Below are 12723 nucleotides of genomic sequence, written 5' to 3' on the forward strand. Positions count from 1 at the left end.
CTGCTGCCCTCACTGGTGTAATGGCCCTGGATCCAGACAGTTGGGGGATAAGGTAGACAGTTCAGGAGATGAAACATGGTGGGGCGTTCCTACATCCCAGACTACAGATGACCCAAGCTCTTCAGGGCTTTAAAGGTAATAATCAGCACTTTGTACTTTGCCCAGAAACATATTGGCAGCCAATGCAACTGTTTTAACACAGGCATAATATGGTCTCTCCAGGTTACCCCAGAGACCAGTCTGGCTGCCGCATTTTGAACTAACTGAAGTTTCAGAACTACATACAAAGGCAGCCCCACATAGAGAGGATTGCAATAGTCAAGCCTGGAGGTTACTAGTTGATGCACTACGTTTTGAGATTGTTCTCTTCAAGGAATGGACGCAGCTGTTGAATTAGCTGAAGTTGATGGAAAGCACTCCTGGCCATAGCCTCCCTCTGAGATACCATGGTGAGGCCTGGATCCAAGGTGAGGCCTGGATCCAAGAGTACTAATATGCTGCATACTTGTTCCTTCTGGGAAAGTGTAACCCCATCCAGCACAGGAAGATCTAACTCATCCCTCAAATTCCGGTCCCCAACAATGAGCACTTCTGTCTTTCTTGGATTCAGCTTCAATTTGTTATCCCTCATCCAGTCCATTACTGCCCGTAGGCAGGCATTTAGGGAATGAATGCCATTTCCTAATGATGATGATAAGGAGAAATAGATTTGGGTGTCATCAGCATACTGACAACACCCAGCACCAAATCACCTCATGACCTCACCCAGCGGTTTCATGTAGATGTTAAGAAGCATTGGTGACAGAATGGAACCCTGAAGGACTCCATAAGCTCTTGTTTCTAAGTGCAAACATCACCAAGCTCCACCATCTGGAATCTGCCTGAGAGATAGGAGCGGAACCACTGCAAAGCAGTGCCTCCTATCCGCAACTCTTTCAGGTGATCCAGAAGGATACCATGGTCAATGGTATCAAACGCCACCGAGAGATCCAAAAGAACCAACAGATTCACACTCCCTCTGTCAATTCCCTGGTATAGGTTATCCATCAGGCCAACCAAGGCCGTCTCAACCCCATAGCCTACTCTAAACCCAGTTTGAAATGGGTCTAGGTAATTGGTTTCCTTCAAAACTGCCTGGAGTTGGTTAGCCACCACTCTCTCAATCACCTTGCCCAGCCATGGAAGACTGGAGACCAGCCTATAACTATCCATCACTGAAGTATCTAGGGAAGGCTTCTTTAGAAGTGGTCTAATCCTTGCCTCCTTCAAACAAGGAGGCATCCTACCCTCCCTCAGCAATGAGTTAATGATATTAACTAAGCCACTTCCAACAATTTCTCTGCTAGATATAAGCAGCCGAGTTGTTCAAGGATCTAGAGAACAAGTGGTAGGCTGCACTGCCCCAAGCAGCTTGTCCACGTCCTTTGGCATCACACATTGAAACTGTTCCAATCTAATACTGCAAGAGGGATTGCTGGACATCACCTTAATAGACTCTGCAAAAACAGTCCAAATCAGCCCGAATACAAGAGATTTTGTTCGCATAGTAGAAAGCTTAACACTTCCAAGGATACCATTTCTAGAGGCTTTTCAAGAAGCACCACTATAAAAATAGGAAGGAACAAGAACATATGAGACAATCCCCAAACCATTCTTTTCTTCTGTCATCTCTCAATAATTGTACATCCTTAGCTAAACAAATGCTAACAAAGCTTACAAGGGGCACCTGGGGTGAGGAGTGGCAAGGAAGGGGATTGTTCTGACTTGAAAGTCTCATGTTGTTAATTGTAGCACAACTGTGTCCCTCTATCCAATAAGTGTTCACCAAAGAAAATGCAAGGAATTTACAGGACTGAGGGGGTAAAATGGAGGCAATAAGGGCTAAAATGGGACATGTTTTAGCTGATCAGAAAGGCCTTAAGGGTGCCTGGTTTTGCTTAAGCAAGCATTTGTGAGACACTTACTTTGGCACTATAAGAACTCCCTCCCTACCATACGGCTTGAAGGGTATTGGCAGATAAGGAAGAGACTTGTACACATGCTGTGGTGACTTGTGTGAGCTGCAAGGCAAGCGTTTTGGGTATTGTGCATGTGTCTGCTTGAGATTGCTCAATAGCTTATGTGATAAAACATTATACCTGTCAAAATTTGGGGGTGCCCCTGGAGGGACAAGAGATGAGGGAACACACTTATGGGAAGAAGGCAGTGGGATGCACCCAGATGGCTTGGGCAACAAGCTTGTGGAGCCAAGGCTTGCTTGCCAGAACTAGCAAAGCAGAGGCAGTTGTTGTTATGGCTGCTGAAAGCAGAGGCCACAAAGATGGCCAGCACCCTCCCATGGGGGACAGTACCCCCTCGTGAGGCTGTAGCACCTGTGCAGAACTATTTAGGCCAGTCTTGTTCACTGTATGACCAGGGGCCAGTGGCAGCCCCCATCAACCTTAAGTACAGCTCCCTAATTGGACCAGTGTCAATCTTCAGCCAAAGCTGAATCCTTTGTGCAGTCTCTCTGGCACCATGTGGAGATGACTATCTCACTGTGCAGTGCGGTGCTTTGAACAGTGCGAGGGGGTTCCCTTAAGGGAAATTCAGCCCTCTTAAGTCCCTACATAATCTTGGAAGGTGTGCACAGTGTTGGGATTTGTAGCACTTCCCAGTGCTTCCCTTCTAGAGCTTTTAAAGGGCCCTCCCAGCACTGATATAAGCACGGTACGGTGCAGAGATCAGCACAGTGGGGAATGGTTCTTATGTTGAAGGCTTTTGCCCAAGTAGTTCCTGCTTGAAAAATAGTGAAGATCACAGATTTAGGACAACTGAGGGAAATGCTAAGGAGGTAGCTTCATCAATGGTCACAACTCCAAGAGAGGAGTGCGACCACTGACCAAGAGTCCTGACAACAAATGCAAACAATGTGTACCATTAGAAAATCTAGTTGTATGAAGACTTGAGCTGAATTCCTAATGCCAAATTCTCCATAGCCTCACACCTTGCATCTGTGCTTAGCGAGCATAAATTGACACCATTCAGTCTGCAAAGTGACAAATGCAGAAGTTGCAAGGCCCTTGAGAATTCGGTTGCGTTTCTGGAATGTTAAACGTTATTCTTCTTTATTAGCACAGACCTCCAATTTATCACCACTCCAGTTTATCACTGCCATTCACATAAGAAGCAAGTCAATTAAAATGACCTGCTTGATCTCTGGGTGGGCAAAGCAGATAATGATACTTTTTATTTAACTAATAAATAACAGTGCCTTATAACACACCAGTGTCTTAGCCAAAACATTCCTTTTCAATGATGGGCAGTTTACACTGAAAACTTAGTTTACACATGAGCATTGATGTTTACTTTTGTTTATGTACACTGCCAACAACTGAAGAAGGGATCTTTTGAGCCTGAAACCTTTTCTTTATAAACTATGAACAAATATATAAATGTGAAAGAAGGAGTACCTAGTTTGTCCCCTTTTCCCTCAAAGATTTTTTTGGCTTTCTGGATTTTGAAAGCATTATATGGGACTCACAATACACTGCTTTCCTGATAGTGAGCTACAAAAACTGCTGGCATCCAAATTCAATGAAAAACACAAGGAGGCTATTTTCATGACCCCAGGCACCTTGTGGCATCTGGAGCACTGGAAGCCCGCTACTCCCATCTGCTCCAGTCCTGGGTAGCCCACCTTTTCGACTCGGCTTTTTACTGAGGTAGAACAAACCAATGGTCCATTCTACCTTGGCAGGCAACTGTATGTGCGATCGCTGCCGGGTAGCAGGGCTCCCCGCTGGGCCCACTGCCATTTCAGCAATGAGCCAGGGGGAAGGAGTGGCCACATGGAGTGGCTGTTCTAATGTTCTGCTGTTTATGCGAGGCAAACTGGGATGTGGGAGGACTACCTCCTCCTTATCCCAGCTCAGGAGTTTCTGCTCGTGTGGACGCACATTACAGCAGAACTCGAGGTGGCCACCGCTTGTCTTGGGGGAAGGCAGGCAAGCTCTGCCTTCCCCCCAGCCCTCCTGAGCCACACAGCTCAAGTAATGTGAACAACCTTAAGGACTAGTGATACAACTACAATCAGGATGTACCTTCTTCCAGAATCAGGTACAAGTTTTTCTGCTGTGGGAAGAGCTCCTCTACCGATCCATGTACTTAGCTCCAACTCTAGGATAGAGTTTTGATGTCGTCTTCATTTTTTGAGTGGCTTAAATTTTTTTTTTTAATCCAGGTGCTTAGCATGATTTTCAATCTAAATGTTTCTTCCATCTAAATGTTTATTCAGTCTAAATGTTTATTCAGTCTAAATGTCTACCCTGTGCCATACAAAGACAATAGCTTAAAAAAAAAAACCTTAAACAGTACTCTGTAGAGTGTGGGAGGGAAGAGTGGCTTCATTACTGCCGCAAAGGCCAACCAATCACCACTCTGAACAACCAGATGCAGAGGAAGAAGGTGGTTTCATGGTTATTGCAAGGACCAGCCAATCAGCACTCTGATTTCTGTGGAAAGAGAAAGAACCGATTGCGCCAGAGTTTGATTCAGTCTGAAAGTTTGTATGTCTGCCCAAAAACAGATGAGTGGGATGTCATTGCTAGAAGTATTGTGCCAAGTATATATCTATATCTATATCTACATCTATATCTACATCTATATCTATATCTATGTCTATATAATATACACTGCCTGCTTGCGCGCTCTCTCTCTCTTTCTCTCTCACACACACACACACGCGTGCGCACACACACACAACTCCGTATTTTAAAAAATTGTTTGGCCTGTGAGTGCTGTATACTGCAGAAGAGAGAAGAGTATGGCCAATCGGACTGGGGAGAAAATCAGGAAAGGTTCAGGCCCTTTTTATAACCTTTAGTGGTCTAGCACTGAATGTTCATTTGAAGCCCCTACTCACTAAATCTTGGGTCAAATTCTAGCTAGAATCTTTGAACAAGCTCTTCAAAAATTATCTATATATTTGATTTCAGAATTTAAGATTTTAAGTCTTAAAAGATGAAACACTTTTGAATTCACTTGCAAAGCATGGTACTCCTGCATATGGGATACTCTCATCACATTTCATTAACAAATATAAAGATCAAATACAAAAATCTGTGGTTAAGTCAGTAGCCTTGCTACTATTGGTTGCGGTGACTGCTGTATCATCACAGTCCTCCAGCTATTTGTCTTCCTGGAGATTCATTCATTTATTTAATTTAAAATATTTATTATTATTATTATTTTATTATTTATTCGATTTCTATACCGCCCTTCCAAAAATGGCTCAGGGCGGTTCACACAGAGAAATAACAAATAAATAAGATAAACAAAATGGATCCCTGTCCCCAAAGGGCTCACAATCTAAAAAGAAACATAAGATAGACACCAGCAACAGTCACTGGAGGTACTGTGCTGGGGGTGGATAGGGCCAGTTAACCCCTGCTAACTGGGCAAAGAGGCACCTTTTACCGTGGTGATTCTCTTTATTTAGCAGGGGGAGAGTAACTGGCCCTATCCACCCCCAGCACAGTACCTCCAGTGACTGTTGCTGGTGTCTATCTTATGTTTCTGTTTAGATTGTGAGCCCTTTGGGGACAGGGAGCCATCTTATTTATTTATTATCTGTGTAAACTGCCCTGAGCCATTTTTGGAAGGGCGGTATAGAAATTGAATTATTATTATTATTATTATTATTATTATTATTATTATTATTACTCTCCTGCTAAATAAAGAGAATCACCACGTTAAAAGGTGCCTCTTTGCCAAGTTAGCAGGGGTATTTATATTATATTAATTTTATTTTAAATATTTTATTTAAAATATTTATATCCTCTAGTACTCTACTGCTCAGGGTGGCTCACGACATTAATAAAAAAGTTCAATGTAAAATAAGACTAATACAATTAACCATCTTTAAGGTAAACAAGTTAAAACCATGCTAAAACCACATTTAAAATTACATTTTTTTTAAAGTCCCAAAAGTTATTTTAAAAGCTTAAAAGCTGAGAACTATAAAAATTACACCTACCAGATATAAATAGAGATGGAACATTAAAAAGCCGTGTTAAAAATATGTCTTTTCAATTGTTTTTTAGAAACAGTCAGGGAGGGAGCATAGCGAAGCTGTTCGGGTAGGGTGTTCCAAAGCCAAGGGGCCACAACCGAAAAGGCCCTGTCTCTAGTCCCCACCAACCGGATCTCTGGTAGTGGCAGGACCATGAGCAGGGCCTGATATGATTAGTGGAGGGCCCAGGCAGGTTTGTATGGGCGAATGCTGTCCAACAGGTACCCCGGCCCAAATCCGTGTAGAGCTTTAAAGGTCAAGACCCACACCTTGAATCTAGCTTGGAAGTGGCCCGGTAACCAATGAAGCTGCCGCAGGATGTGACACTCATGAAGTGATTTGCTCCCATGAGCATCTCTGCAGCAGCATTCTGGACCTGTTGAAGCTTCCGAACCATCTTCAAGGACAGCCTCACGTAGAGTGCATTGCAGTAGTCCAATCTGGATGTTACCAAAGCATGAGTGACTGAAGTCAGGTCAGACTTCTCCAAGTAGGGCTGCAGCTGGTATACCAGCCATAGTTGGTAAAGGGCACTTCTGCACACTGCTGCCACTTGTGATTCCAAAGACAGTGTCAGGTCCCGAAACACCCCCAAGCTGTGGACTTTTTCTTTCAGAGGGTGTGTGGCCCCTTCCAAGACCAGATTTACTGCACTATTTGGATATCAGACATGGGGAAGAGAAGGACTAAAGGAGTTAATGGATTATATGTTGATTAAATTTGCAGGCCAAATAGAATAATAAGAGCAAAGCTCTCCAATAAAGACAATGGCAAGTCAACAAGAGTGGGATAAACCCAAAGTACTGAAATTACACCTGGCCCTAGGGTTACATTTTGACTGACTAGTGTTATTGTCTTGGAAGGAAAAGCATGACATAATTTCAAGCAAACACTAAAACAGTACTATTTGTGGATGTTGGTGTGCCCCCCACTCAGGGGCGTAGCAAGGTAGTAGTGGGCCCAGAGACAAGATTTTAAAATGCCCCCCCCCTCCGAAGCTCAGGTCATGAAGTAAAGAAATCTTAAATGAGGCTGAATAGTGGTAACAAAAAGCATAGTAAAAACCTATGTGCCACAACAGAACATCATCCTAATTTTTTTTTTTTAAGGTTTTGTAAATTGTGGACAATGCAAGTCATTTAATGGTACTAGAGAAAGATATACTGTTCTGGTAGCTCCAGGTCTTAACACTCACATCAATTTCGGAGGATGAATACAACTGAAGGGAGCCCAGGAGGGTGTGCGGCTGGGGGAGTCAGTCATGTGACTTGCCTCTGGGGGGGCCCCAAGGCAGTGGGCCCCCAGACAACTGTCTCCCCTTGCCCTATTATAGTTACGCCCCTGCCCCCACTGCAATGTGTGTCACCTGGGGCTATTGCCCTATTGCCACTTCCAGAGGACCTTGCTGCATTTTCTTTTACAGCTGAGGGCTCCTTAGAGACAGGACTGTTCTCTGGGCTGCAGCCTAGCCACCTGAATACCAAGAGGTAGAAAAGGTATCCCCTAATTAAATTAAGAAAGAGAAAATTATCCAGGAACATACTTGAGTGGTGCTGGAGGAGGAAAGGGGAAGATGACATCAGTAAGTGTAGATGGATTTGTATTTGAGGTTTTAAGGCAAGATTATCCTCTCTGTTGCTCCTTTTAACTTAACATGTGGATATGCTTTAAAGTGCAAGCAGATTATATCTTTACAAGTTAAACAATTCAAAGGGGAGGAAAAAAGTAAATGTGACTCTGAGTTGGAAAACAGTTTTCCTTACCATTTGCACCACTAGCACAACATCTGGAAATGACTCTCAGTTTCTTGCTGTAATCTACTTAATTCAGCAAAGATATCAGTCAGGCATATCGCTTTAGGCCCAATCCATATGATACTTCTATTTCAACCACCCACACATAACCTCATTACTTAGGCTTACATATGAGCCTCTGGTTTGATCACAAACTCTCTTCAAACTCAGGACCCTGAGGGGAACCATTTAGTACTAGCTATAATCTCAGAGTTATTTTTGCCTTGAAAAATACATTGAAACTGTTTGGAAGAAGGCAAAACTGGATTTTTGAATAACCTTTCAATATCTATGTGGTTATTATTTCTTGTTTACCCAGTCAGACAGGTGTTATTGACTGGTTTGTTTTATCCAGACATCGAGTCCTTCCCAAGAACCTGGGATGGCTGAATTTTATTATCAATGCTGTTGCTGTTATTATAGATATGGTCTCAGAATATAGGCTGTTCCCAGTAAAGTTGCTTTTTGTAATTGGCTGATGGTGATTTCTGTGGCCGCTATGGTGTTGAGGTGCTCTTCGAGTTGCTTTGGAATTGCACCTAGGGTGCCAATTACCACTGGGATTACTTTGGTCTTTTCCGGTTATTATTATATGGTGGTGGTGGTTGTTGTTGTTGTTGTTGTTGTTATTACATTTATATCCCGCTCTGCCTCCAAGGAGCCCAGAGCAGTGTACTACATACTTAAGTTTCTCCTCACAACAACCCTGTGAAGTAGGTTAGGCTGAAAGAGAAGTGACTGGCCCAGAGTCAGCCAGCAAGTATCATGGCTGAATGGGGATTTGAACTCGGGTCTCCCCGGTCCTAGTCCAGCACTCTAAGTGCAGATAAATACTGTATGTATATAAATCCATCCATCCATCCATCCATCCATCCATCCATCCATCCATCCATCCATTTATTTATTTATTTAACTTGTATACTGCCCAGACTTTAGTCTCTGGGCGGTTAACAACAACATAAAAACAATTAAAACAAATATAAAAGGTTAAAAGAGTTTAACAATTTTAAAACAGTATAAAATTAAAACAGTATAAAATTAAAACTACAAATTTAAAAAGCTGAAAAAGCTTGGGTGAAGAGGTGGGTCTTCAGATGTTTTTTTAAAATAGTCAGGGATGAGGAGGATTGCATCTCAGCAGGGAGTGCATTCCACAATCTCGGGGCAGCAATCGAGAAGGCCCATCTCTGTGTGGCCACCAGACGAGCTGGCAGTAACTGGAGACGGATCTCCTCAAGTGACCTCAATGGGTGGTGGGGCGCATAACGAAGAAGGCGTTCTCTTAAATATCCAGGGCCTAAGCTGTTTAGGGCTTTATAAGTTATAACTAGCACTTTGTAATCTGCCCTGAAACCAAATGGCAGCCAGTGTAGTTCCCTTAGCAAGGGAGTAAGTGGCCTCTCCAAGATGACCCAGAGACCAACCTGGCTGCCACATTCTGAACCAACTGAAGTTTCCGGACTACGTACAAAGGCAGCCCCACGTAGAGCGCATTACAGAAGTCATGTCTGGAGGTTACCAACAGATGTACCACTGTTTTGAGGTCATTGATCTCAAGAAACGGACGCAGCTGACATATCAGCCGAAGCTGATAGAATAAATAATATAAATACTGTATTTCTATACAAATACAGTATGTGGCTTTTGCTTTATCAGGAGTTGCCTTGGCTTCAGATTCCCAGACTTCCACAGATTGCAGAGAAAATTAACAATGCATGTAACGGTCTGCAAGCTTATGTTATTATCCATGCTTCAAAATAATTCAGAAACAATATAAGGCATTGTTCATTAAACCTGTGCTCACTTATGCAATTATGTGTATGCTCTTGCTCTAATTAATTGAACTTTAATGTATGGAGTTCTCTGTATGGAGTGCGTATGGAGTATGTATGGAGTGCTCATTTGTTTTACAGAGTGTCTGTACAGAGCATTGTAGAGGGTTGGACCAGAGGCGTAACTATAGGGGGGCAGGGGGGCACGTGCCCCGGGCGCCATCTTTGCGGGTCATGTGGGGGGCACCGCCATGACCCCTGCCGATCCCAATTTTTTTTTAAAAAAAATATTTTTTTAAAATAAAAATTTCTCCGGCTCAGCAGCAGCAGTCAAGGGAGCACGTTGGCACCCCCTCCCCCACGAGCAGCCCCTTCCACGCCCACACACACCCCATTGCCAAATGCCGCCCATCGCCACGTGCCCCCCTTCAGATCTTTTAAGATAATCAGCCGGGCAGGTGGCGGGTGCTCCACTATCGTGGCAAACACTCTTGGCTCTGAGGCGGGCGGGCGGGTGCCGCCGCTGCCTGTTTTGCTGCTGCCATGGATTGGCTGATTGGCCTCCCGAGTCCTTGCACTTGCATGAGATCTCCCCGCTGGAGTCTCGCAGCGTCATCACTCACGTGCACTGCATGCTGGCGATGAGAGCGTTTGTGCTCCTCTCTGTTTGGAGGCTGCTCTAGTGTGCTGCGCGGGGAGGATCCAGCGAGGAGAAGACCACCAACCAGACTGAGCCTAAGCCTTGCTTTTTGCAAACTGAAACTGACTGCCTTCACAATAAAGTGTGCAGCTGCAGCATCAAGGTGTGTGACTGTTTTTTGTTCTTTTTAATGTTTTATTTAAACTTACGGGGGGGGGAGGGTTGAGGAAAAACGGTTGGGCCAGGCATGATGTCTCAGCATCAGTCAGGTGTCTGGGGTGGTGGCGATGGGGGGGTGAACTCCCCACCCCCACGGAGGCAGAAAACCTCCCCTTTCCCCCCCTTGCCTGAGCCATGTGCTTTTAAAAAAACAATGTTTGCTTTAAATTTATGGGGGGAGGGTTGAGGAAAACGGTGGGGTGCTCAGAGCTTCCATATATGCTAGTTGAAGAGGCGATGGTGACGAGAGAGTGTGCCCTGCTATTTCCCCACCCAGAGCAACCGACAAACAGCCGCGGGTAGCACAGAGCTGTGTGTGTGTTTACTGTTTTTAAAAACCTTTTCTTCAAATTTACGGGGGGGGAGGGTTGAGGGAAACAGTGGGGTGTGTTGGGGCTCAGGTGGTGTCTGGGGAGGTGGCGAGGCGGCGGGTTGGGGTCACCCCGCACCGCAGTTTGAAGAGGCGGCGGTGGGAGTGAGGAGATAGCCTGCCCCTTCCTCTGCTCTCCACCGACAAACAGCTGAGAGGCGGCTGTGGCTGGTGGCACAGAGAGATTCAGAGAGAGACCCTTGGCTGGGTCACGGTGTGTGCTTGTTTTCATTTGTTAGGTTTTTTTTTTTTAAAAAGCTTTCATTCTTTTGATTTTAGGTGGGGGGAGGAGGAGGGTGGCTGAGGAAACGGGGTCTGTGCGGTGCTGCTGCTTGACTCTTGAGCAATGCGCTGGCAGCAGTTGGCTTCATAATGTAGTATGTATCATCATTGCATCATAATTCTGATGTTTGAGATACAAGCCAACTTCACAGGGTTGTTGTGAGGAAAAAACACATGTGTGTCAGTCAGATGTATGTTGGGGCGGTGGCGGGGGGGGGGGGCAATTTCAGTGCTTGCCCCGGGTGCCGTTTTCCCTAATTACGCCTCTGGGTTGGACACACATTTTTTCCACACGAAAACTTTCTGTCCTCAGCTCATGTTGGTCATCATGGTTGTACCAAAGGTTAGCAAAGTCAGGCAGCTGCCAGGTCCTTGATCCATGAAGTAGCCACTTACCAGGAACCAGAACTGTGATCCTGAATCTTACTTACTGTTGGGCACTCCAGCATTGAGATCAGCCTCGACATTTAGTGAAAATACTAAAGAGACTGAAGACGAAGGAGGCTGTCGGGCTAGCTCTATTCCCCGCCCCCTCTCCTGATTGGCCAGACCCTAGCCACGTGGAGGGGGCCAAGATGGCAGCTGCCATGCCTGCTTCCCAGGCCGGGCGCACAACCCCACCCGCTGACACACCGCTCGGGTGCAGAGGCGGGAAGCGGCATTCCAGAATCTTTTGTGAAGACACTGGGAGCTCTGGGATATTATGTCTGTTCACCCCATAGCCCATAATATGCTTCCTTCCCAGTCCAGGACAGTTCTTAAATCCTCCTACACCATTTTGCCTTAGCCCTCCCCACCCACAAAGCTGGAGGTGCCTCTTTAGCTCCCTAACTCAACACTACAGAAGTTAATATTCAAGAGAACACTGCCACGTTTAAGCCTAGCAAGAGTGATGGTGCTGTGTACACCGTATCTTCATGTTTGATGACTTATCCTGATGAGCACTGAAGCAATAAAAATTTCCCATGTGTGAATCAACCCTGAGGGCTGTTTTGTTCATGTGAATCATCCATTGATGTTGCAGTCACAAAGTGATGAATATGCATGAATGAACTACCTTGAGTTTCTATAATTGAGAGAATTTATTTATTTTTATTAAAAAAATAAATTTTGTTCTTATGACAGAACAAATGAGAAGTGGCTTCTCATTTGTGGTAGAGTTATAGTAAAATACAGCTGATATATCTAGGACATGAAATTTATATTCAGCACCATATATTAGTCTCTCACTGAAAACAATTTGCTTTATGAATTAGTACGAAGTTCTAATTCCAGACTGGCTTGAGCCCTGAATAGAAGCCCTCCTCATAGGGCCTGAAATAACACATCATTTATTTAATGGAGGATATACTTGTTGTCCACTCCAGCAGAGAAAGCATCTTGTTTTTCTTTTTCTGTACTATGTATCATGCCTTGTAATGAACACCTGAGATGAAAGCATTTCTGTGTTTAATCTGCCAGGGACGGAAAATTGAACATGACAGTTTTCTGCAGTTTCACACAAATCTTGACATACACATCATGTTTTACAGCATTCTAGTTACTCTTTGTTACTCTGTGTTAGTGTGTTACTCTGCCCCCACACTGATAGGAGG

The 12723-nt window shown here is 44.5% G+C and overlaps 1 protein-coding gene across 3 annotated transcripts in view; it reads right to left on the reverse strand.

Moving 5' to 3' along the window:
- Positions 1–12723, reverse strand: part of CPA6 (carboxypeptidase A6) — an 86294-nt gene that overhangs the window by 56322 nt on the left and 17249 nt on the right. Inside the window, exon 1 of one of the 3 annotated variants that reach the window (XM_053250865.1) lies at positions 11525–11582. The exons of the other annotated variants lie outside the window; for them this stretch is intronic. Within the exon in view, the coding sequence (XP_053106840.1) occupies positions 11525–11577 (53 nt within the window). The 5' untranslated portion in view covers positions 11578–11582. Of the gene's footprint in view, positions 1–11524; positions 11583–12723 lie in introns of those variants that run through there. 3 annotated transcript variants of the gene reach the window in all.

The sequence above is a fragment of the Hemicordylus capensis genome, chromosome 4, assembly GCF_027244095.1.
Source record: "Hemicordylus capensis ecotype Gifberg chromosome 4, rHemCap1.1.pri, whole genome shotgun sequence".
NCBI classification, from domain to species: domain Eukaryota; kingdom Metazoa; phylum Chordata; class Lepidosauria; order Squamata; family Cordylidae; genus Hemicordylus; species Hemicordylus capensis.